This window comes from Capsella rubella, unplaced genomic scaffold (assembly GCF_000375325.1).
Source record: "Capsella rubella cultivar Monte Gargano unplaced genomic scaffold, Caprub1_0 scaffold_6, whole genome shotgun sequence".
Classification (NCBI taxonomy): domain Eukaryota; kingdom Viridiplantae; phylum Streptophyta; class Magnoliopsida; order Brassicales; family Brassicaceae; genus Capsella; species Capsella rubella.
In genome coordinates this window covers 11,625,322-11,635,306 of record NW_006238918.1, presented here as the reverse complement: position 1 = coordinate 11,635,306, position 9,985 = coordinate 11,625,322, and the positions used below count along the sequence as shown (strand labels likewise).

At 31.8% G+C, this 9,985-nt stretch overlaps 1 protein-coding gene across 1 annotated transcript; it reads right to left on the bottom strand.

Annotated features, from left to right (window-relative positions):
- Positions 1-1,517: 1,517 nt before the first annotated feature.
- On the bottom strand, positions 1,518-3,568 carry LOC17883512 (1-aminocyclopropane-1-carboxylate synthase 11). Its single transcript, XM_006287645.2, has 4 exons — positions 3,308-3,568; positions 3,075-3,206; positions 2,736-2,896; positions 1,518-2,641 (listed from the first exon to the last, which is right to left on the bottom strand). The coding sequence occupies exons 1-4, from the start codon at positions 3,446-3,448 to the stop codon at positions 1,693-1,695; spliced, it is 1,383 nt and encodes a 460-aa protein (XP_006287707.1). The 5' UTR covers positions 3,449-3,568; the 3' UTR covers positions 1,518-1,692.
- Positions 3,569-9,985: the final 6,417 nt, after the last annotated feature.

Genomic DNA, 9,985 nt, shown 5'->3' with positions numbered 1-9,985 from the left:
TCCGAAAAATCCGAACTCCGAATAATCCGATCCGATCCGATCCGAAAATCCGAACGCCCAGGGCTAGAGAGCAAGCTGATCAAAACGAGTGGTGAGACCCTGCATATATTCATCAACACGTTTATCACCTTTTGAATATTCTTTCAGTTGGAGTTGAAGTTGTTAGATGTATCCCCAGATGAAATTGGCGTATGTTGCAGCAAGTTTCTTTCACATCTCAGCAGCAGCTTTAGTCTTTGACACAACAGGTTGCATTGATGGTGAGAGCGTACCAGTTAGACCACAGTAGATCAGCTTCTCTTGAAGACGTCATGTGGTGTAAGCCGGATTCAGAGGTGGTTGATTGGCATCAAGAGTGGATCAATCAAGGTAACCCGCAAGATCATGCCCATCGAGGAGAGAGTGGACTAGTTACACAAGTTCTCTAAACTATACAAATCAAATATTATGACTTAAATGGGAATCACTGTCATATCTATTACAATGTAATCCCACAAGCTCAAAACGATCTCATCTTCAATGCCCACAAGCACCTTTGTCCATTACTTCATTTGATGCTTTGATTGATGCTTGATGTGGTCTTTGTTTGGTTATCAGGGATAGGGAGAGATTTTTCCCAAAGAAGGGCAGTGTAAATGGTGTGGTCTAGATCTCTGGCGTGTTACCATTAACAATGATGGTGGGAGCTGTAATTGTCGCAGCTCCATCTGTGAAGCTGGGTCAGCTGACCAACTCGTAGCCATCAATCAAGCAATGAACTTGCCTTATCTATTCAACATTTTGTTTTGAATGAATATGAAAATATATTCAAAACTAAAGAAAACCTTTAAAAAAATGCATCCGTGGATCAAAACTAAATTTGAAAAAGCCTTAAAAAAATTAGAGAAGGGAGGAGATTAGCTAGGAGTAGCTAATCAAAGCTGTAGCCCGTCGCCAAACTTTGTTGTTATCTATTCAACATTCTGTACCACGTAAAGCTTGAGGTTTATATGTACTATTGATTTACGCTTATTATTATTAATCTACATGTGTGACATAATTTAGAGTATCCAAGAAGAGGAGAAAAGGATAAATAACAAAGGGTCAAATGATCATGGGCAATGAAGCCCAATTGCTTATATCGGTGTCGGTAGTATGTTGTAGAAATAGATGATTATGTTTTGGTTTTTTTTTTTTTTTGACAATCGATTATGTTTGGTACAAAAAGTAGAAATGACATATTGCCTAGAGCAACTTTCTTAGAATGAAAATTAGAGAAAAAATGATTTAAATTAAATCACAAAAAAAAGAAAAAAAAAAGTGTTTCTACAGAAATTATTGTCACGTTTCTATATTTTAGTTATCAAAACGAAAAAAGTTTCTCTGTAATTTTGTAATTTTGGCGCTCAGAAACACTAATTAATGGTGTCATTTGGTAACTTCACAAGTAATAATTTTTAAATTTTAGAATATAAAGAATAAAATAATACAATTTAGTTACTGAAATGAAAAATAAAAATAAAAACAGGACCCTTCAATACAACCCTTCAAAAAGACAAAAAAAAAAAAAAAACACAGTACTTATTTTCTTTATTTTGTAGAGAGCTAAACTCCATAATGGCTTGCGCCAAATCTGAAGTGAAAAAAAGAAAACATATGAAAAACAATTATAAAATATGATAAGTAATCAAAGATAGTTTCTTGAACAAATCATCAACGTTCTGATTCACAAGTCACAGCTGAAAGCTTAGAGACCCATTTGTTGATGAGTGACCTTCTTCTTGTATTCCACATGGTTCTCTTTTGCGTACCACGGTTATTGTCTTCTACAAAACCTTTAACACGGTCCATAGCAACTTCCATCGTTTGGTCTGACATATTCGCGAAACAAACTCTGAACCAACCAGGCTCATCGCAATGACACGATGAGCCTGGAGAGATGTTAAGACCGACTTCACAAACAATCTTTGTCCATAAAGAATGCTCAGCCTCAAAAGTGTTGGATTTCAAGAGGTGTCTTAAGTCAACCCAACAAAACAAACCTGCGTTGCTCTTCAAACAGCCGATCCCGGATTCTTTTAGACCGGAAACTAGCCTGTCTCTTCTCTCTTTCAGCCTCTTCTTGTTCTCTTCCAAGTAGTTGGTCGTGAATCTTTCGTCAGACAGCAAGTTGGCTAGAAGATGCTGAGTTTGGGACGAGATAAGTCCAAAACTCGACATTTTTGTCGCGGCTGAGACCACTTTCTCGTTGTTCGAGTAAATCAAGCCTACGCGAAATCCAGGGAGGCCTAGATCCTTGGACAAACTGTAGACAACATGGATTTTCTCATCCAAATCCATGTTTTTGTCCTTAGCAACTTCTAGCACGCTAGTGAAGTCAGGAGAGTCGAAGACCGTTCCCGAGTAGATCTCATCGCTCACCATATGGATTTTCTTGGTTGATGTAAAGGTCAGAAGAAGATCAAGCTCTTCACGTGTGGTAGAGGTTCCAAGAGGGTTTGAAGGGTTCGTTATGAGAACTCCTTTAACGTTTAGGTTAAGTTTGTGAGCTCGTTCGTAAGCATCTTCTAGTGCATCCTCAGTTATCTTGTACCCGTTCGAGCTTACACAATGGATAGGAACAATCTCTACTCCTGTCCTCCATTTGAGATCTCTATCAAACCTTCAAGATATAAAACCAAGAAATATATTTAGTCTTTCTTGTAACTATTGATAATTCCTTTAAACCCATTAGTGTTAAATTTTGAAACACGTACCCTGGATAATATGGTGCAGGGATAAGAAAAGCATCTCCTGGATTAGCAAGACAGAACATTAGAGTCTCATTAGCTGAAGTTGATCCAGCTGTGAGAACCATCTTGTTCGTATCAAAATTCACTTTGTTTCCTCTTATTTTCCCCATGAATTTTGCCATAGCCTGTTGCATAAAAGCATATAATACTTAGTTTCATGCATAGTTTAAGTATAATCATATTAAATATATATAATAATGATGTAATAGACGACAAAAAACTTGACCAAAAAACAAAGAAAAAGACGACAAAAAACAAAAAAAAACAAAAAACACTCCGGACAAAGTAGTTGAAGTTACTTACATCTTTGAAAGCTGGCAAGCCATAGTAATCTTGGAACAGAGCTAACTTTCTAAACACCGACTCTTCATTTTTCTTCAAACCCAAGACTTGAGGATGCTCTTCAAGCCAAGTCTCTATTAGGTCAAAACAAAGCTGTGACAAAGGACAAAACACAACAACCGATCAGTCACATACAAACCAAGAAAAAAACAAGACCTGGTTTTGTTTTCTATGTGTTAAAAATGGTTACAAACCTGGTTTTCAGCAAGACCCATTTGAACAATCCCACTAGGGTTAAAAGTTTCATGGAAAGGATTCTTCTCATATTCTTGCCATCCAAGGAAGTAAGATGAGTCTTGTCCATGAGATTCACCAATAACTTTGCTTGACAACATCTTTGTTATAGTATTATAACTCGATGAATTAATCACTATATAACACAAGTACAAGTTTCAAGTACTTTCACTTGTAAGCTCAAGCAATAAAGAGATAGATAGATAGAGAAAGAGAGAGAAGTAGAATATGAATGTGAGCCCTGTTGAGGAACAAAGAAGAAGAATGGTGAATATATAATGGAGAGGAGACTAAAGGAGATGATCTATAAGGAGACAATGTTCCGACACTATTAGCTATAGTGATACTAGACGGTGTTGATTCTTTTGACTAAGAAACGCACACGTACAAATTAATTTAATTATTCTGACCCACACCCACACGTACACTTTTATTTGTTTTCTTCTTTTAAATGCTTATAATAAGCTTTTCATTTAATAAAAAAATACTACTTTAGAGTATGATATTTGGAAGTATTAATTATTCTCTCATTTCCTTTGAGTTTCCTATGTATTTGTTATCCTATCTGTGTTTTTTCTTTGTATTTTGGATAGTGGACAGCAAGGAGATAAAACAAAAAGTAGATGCGTATATTATGACCGGGGATATACTTAATCATACAATATAGTTTTAAAAACAATTTGAATCATACAATATATAATTCAAGCTTAATTGGGTTGGTAGAAAAAAAGATAACGAAAGCAATGCGGCTTTTAGTTTGTAATGAGTTTACTCTTTTATCAAAGTACTTAGGATTTACACAAAAATAAGATAGAATGAGGACACTTCATGACCATGTTCTAATAACTATGTTATAATGAATAAATAAACCATGCAAATGTAGTTTTGATTATATTCATAAACAACCATGTTCTAATAACTATGTTCATGAACAATCATACCTAGTAACGATTGTGTTCTAATGAACTTAATTCAACTGGAAAAATGAAAATATATATTTTTCTCTGAAATCGATTTTTACATAAAGCTTTTAGCTTATATTATTGACAGTTCTATATAGAGAAAGTCTTTTCCATTCTAATTTTTTTTAACCTAAATCTTTTATTATTGTAAATATATATTTTTCCATCTTTTAAACTCAAAACCCAAATGTATAATTTAAGAATTTTGTACCTTAACCAAGATGTTACTACTATGTATTTACATAACGTTGCGTATAACGTGTAATACTAGCGTTAGTTTTTTCTTTTTTACAAACAATGAGCTATTAAGTGGACTCATTAGTTTTATTATGACAAGTCGAAGATATATCATCAACACGTTCAGACTAGCTACAGCAAAGAGCTAAAACGACTAAGTACCAACGAAATTAGAATAAATCTACGAAAGTATCATACGTGTCCATTTAATTTAACAACCAATATCAATCTACATCATACAGACTGTTGGCTTATCTTCTTTACGTTGACTATTTTTAATTAAAATTTAATAATGTCTTTCGAAAGTCCATATACTTTTATTTTTATAAAAATAGTGAAACGTTAATGTATAATATAACATATGAAACATATATTTTGATAATAATAGCTTAATAGCTAGTTTCTGCTAAAGTCATCGCTGCGGTATCATCTGATTATTTATAGAAATATATTATTTTTATTTTTTATTTTTTAGTTCTAAAAAAAGTTTCTTGCAAAATAAGTGATGTTTTAGCTTGTCATATGCATATACTAATTGTTTCTTATAATTAATTAAATCTTCTCTTATGTTTTTATTGGTTGAGGTAGTTATAGTTAATAATGATTTTTCTGTAAGAAAATAAAAATAAAAATGATTTTTTGTGTGTTTATATATGTGCTAAAACCTTAAACTACAAATATATAAAAACCAAGGGACTATATAGATCATATTTCATATTGGCCAAAATTAGTTGAAGTATGCATTAGTGATGCAAATAAATATTTCGGAGAAGGTAAAGAATATTGAATCATAGAGAGAAATAAATGTACATAATCACTTAGATTATTTTTTAAAGCTATCTTTATTTTTTTTTGTTTTAGAAATAGAGTTTTCTGAAAATAGAGTAATGTTTGCTCCAATAAATAGTTCTATTTATTAAAAATAATTTTATCAAATATAAAATTTAGAGTCAGATTTGAAGCATTATTAATTGAATGTTCTTAAGCAGTTGGATTTTACATATTTATCAGAAAGTCTCGTACAAATTTGGAAACTCTACCAAATAAAATGTTTAAACTTTTTCAGAGAAGCACTATTATTGAGTCCGAGATGCACCAACATCCAATGTTATGCTATCAAACTGTCGTGTCCAAATGTGATGTCGCCACTTCTTTCTCTGGTTCTTGTAGAAGTACTACGGAATTTTAGGTTGCAGAACCTTTTGGAATACTGTATGTTCATTTATGTATCATGTTACCCATTCACAACATAATTATATAGTTCTGAAATAACGAATCAAACACTCGTACGTACAATTCAACAAAAGAAATGAAAAAGTGTTTTTCTATAGAAACACATATATAGTATGGTTTTAAAAAAACTCCAATTTTATGTGGGAATGTTTAATTTTATTTATTTTTAGTTTCAAAAAATTGGATTATTTATAGAGTTAAAAGGTTTTGTGCAAATAAACCCTCCAAATCGCAATTTATTCAATTTTACCTTTCAAATCCAAAAAATGCAAGTTAATCCTGCAAAGTCGAAATAAATACACAATATACCCTGTTTCTGCTACTTGTAAAATTTTTAGTATTAATATATCATATCGAAGCCCTCGTGACTAGAAGTTCAAATATATCTTTAGAATTTTTAAAAATAAATGTATGTGACCGTAAAGTCGTTTAGAAAAATAAATTTATCTGACATAATATTGTGTATTCTTGACTTAATATGAATGTTTTATATTTTTCGGATATGGTAAATAGAATTGCAAAAATTGACGACTTGAAGAGTTTATTTGCACAAATCCCTTATTTTTAACAGTTAATAAATTTTTATCAAGAAATTCAAAGTTATAACCTTTTAGTTAAAGTTTATATAATTGATATATTTGTACCGTATTTGTGATCATCATCTTTCAAACATTATTTAGCATCATTTATTCTGCACAAACTATGCTTGTTCTGCACTATGTGTTTATCATATAAAAACCACATTTAAACTACATGTAAACCACTTGTTCCGTACATCCAATCCATTGTCACTATTAGTAACATAGCATAATATATAAAGTTATTTAATGTTTAGATTTCATGGTTAACGATTTTAAATTGATGTTCAAGTTAGATGTTAAGTCTTTACTTTATTTTTTTTTCAAAATTTTGGAGCTCTTATTGTAAAAAAATGTGAAATATCTTTCTTTGACTAAGGAACGTTTGTAAAAAAGTAGATGGCTAGACATTGCATGTTACCAACTATTGTTGGGTGTTTGAGTAGTCGTGGATCACTCGTGTGACTATTAATGAATCATGTTTGTGTGGTCGTGTGACTATTAATGAATTTTGACAATTGATGTATCATGTTTGTGTGGTCGTGTGACTATTAATGAATCATGACGGAGATTAATTGAAAGCTAGGCTAAACCATTTAATTGGATTTTATTAGGTGGCGAGTATAATATAGGAATAGTTGAATAACTATATATTAGCAAAACAAATGAAACTGACTAAAAATAAGTATGAAACATTGAAAATTAAGGTGTTCGAAGATTAATTACGTTTTTTTTTTTTTTTTAAATGTGTTAGTAGTTATACATCAGAATTATATTCAAAACTTGAATAAATGGTTTATCATATTTTACTATAATGGATATTTGTTTTTTTTTAATAGAAATTATATATGTAAAATGTGAAGAAATGGTATATAATTCTTTACTAGTAACTTGTCAATTTTGCGGATTTACAAGTGTTTCTCAATCATATATTTAGTTTATAAGCATATGGTAACATTCGAGTATGGCTAAAATGCATCATAGTCCATGTCCCGGAACTGACCAATATTGGAAAAAGAAACAAAACAGAGAAGAAGATGAATTTATGTAAATATGCACGTATTAATTACTCTTATTTAGGAAAATGATGATAATTAATATTAAAAACCAGATAATAATACAAAAGATTCGAGCAATCATGCTTTATTACACGACATATGCTATAAAATCTTTTCCATGTCTTAAAAGTGATCGCAATCACAAATAAGACCAAAACATGTGATTTTGCTTACTACATAAACGCGTGTATTTCGTTTTCATGCATTTAGAGCATACGTATATATAATTATTATTTTTGTAGTTTTATTTAATTAAAGTCTCAAAAAGGAATCTGATATCCAATTAATAAAACTAGTTTAAGCAAGCATGTATTACAATAAACTTACTAAACTATAAATTTATTCATGTATTAGTCTAATCAAAAATTTAGAATAAACATAAGGAATAGTCGTACGTACGTGCGTCAAGAATCTTAAGATTCTCAACAACCAGATGAGGTTTTAAGCTTTAACTTGTCTCTGTCACTAACATCTACTCAAACGCGGGTACTTGCTTCTCAGTAGGGATGTTGTGGTATGTTAGAAAATCCGGTCCGATCCGAATCCGAATCCGAATTAAGCATTCCTGACAAAAACCCAAACCTAAAATACCTGAATGCGTTTTTCGTGTTGTAGGTAAATTCGGGAAAACAGCATCATTATTTGTGGGTATCTAAATTTCTTTTTTCTTATGTTCTTATGTTTTAATTATATAATTAGTATTTAGATACCCACATGTGCTAATAGTTCAACTGGTAAAGATTTCTAGTAAAAGCTCATGAGAGGTCGCCGGTTCGAGTAGCGCTTGGGACGAAACTATATAGCATGCTCTGATTTCGGGTCTGAGAGGATGTATGAGCTTCGGCCAAGAACCTCTTTAATTATTCCAAAAAAAAAAGCAAACATAATATCAACAAAATTAAAGTAATATAGTAAATTACAACTTAGCTTCATATTTTCACGTATTCTATTTAGAATCAATTATGAAATATCAAATATATGAGTTAAAAATAGATTTTATTTGAAGGAGAATATGAGACAAAACTAACATTAGTATTTTATATTTTATAAAAAATAAAGATATAAAATAAGTACCCATGATTAAGCGTAAAACAATGTAGCTAAATATTAAACCGCATTGTTTACCTAAAAATAAGAAACATACATCAAATTTAAAATGATTAAAATCACCTAAAATAATTCTTCATTAAAAATCTCCTCAAGGAAGTAGCTCTCTTCAGAATAATTTAGGACCTAAGAGCAACAACAACAAGGAGATATTAAGGGGCTCTTAAGGGTAAAGATGATTAAAATTAAATCATTAATTAGTGTTATTACAAAGAACCGTCTCCTAACAGAGAGTTTTTTTTATTGGTTCAAGAGGCGCTGATATGTCGACGTGTGAGTGGGTAGAGTGTAAAATAGGAAAAGAAAAAAAGAATGAAAAGAAAAAACACAACCATCGATTCATTTTCTTTCTCAGCTCTCTCTCCTTGTTTATGAACTCAATAATCGTTGCGCTGGTGTTTTTAGAAGTACATTTATTTTTGTACGAAACCAAACATGATCATTTTATTTAAGTATAATATGGTCTTCTAAAATTTATTTATTGGGAAAAATATCATAGAAAATATCTTAGTCTCGACTAATGACTTAAGCTACACTGCTTATTGATAGTTTTACTCCATTACATGTAGTTAAACCGAAAGGATTGAAGAAAAAATAAACAACGGACAGTTGTTAACATACTTGACAAGCTGCGGAGAGGATCGCACATGGCGAGGCAGAGAGTCCGCTTTTACATTCAAATTTCTTGGAATAAGAGATAAAGAAAAAGTCGAGAATTCTTCCCTATCTGTGATTATGTCGTCCAGGTATGCAGAGAAAGCTGGCCATTCAGTAGGGGAAGACACCATCTTCACCAAATCAGAACAGTTAGTGAGAAACGTAACATCTCTGAAATCATGTCCTATCATACATCACATTGCCCACACCAGCGCTTTGACTTCAGCATGGAGAGGAGAGAGGCTTCGACGGAGATTTTTAGCACCCATCGTTGGAGAGGTCTCGTGATCGTGTTGACAGAACCATCCTAAACCTGCATAAATATTTGTCTCCTTTCCGGAACCGTCTATAAAGCATCTATAGCCAGTAAAGGTAGGAGGGAGATGGGTTGTTGATCGTTGTGATCACTTTCTCATCTTCTATCCCCATAAAAAAGACACCAATTGTAAGTCATCCAAACAAGATTGAATACAGTTTAAGAGCTCCATCAAAAACATCTTCTACTGCCATAGACATCAAAGCAGATTATGAGAACTAAACATCAATAACATTTCGTGGATAATAATAGCCCTGGGTGTTCAGTTTAAACGGTTTAATCGGTTCGATTTTTTTGGTTATCTTAAAATCATGCCGAATTGAACCGAATAAATATTCAGTTCGGTTTGTTTGGTACTTGCTTTATTTGGTTTGGTTATAAGACTTAAAATCTATTCCAAAATTAACCAAATTTATTCCTAATTTGGTTATTTTGAACCGAATTAGACCAAAATAAAAATGATGGACTCATATTTATTTACAGAACCAAA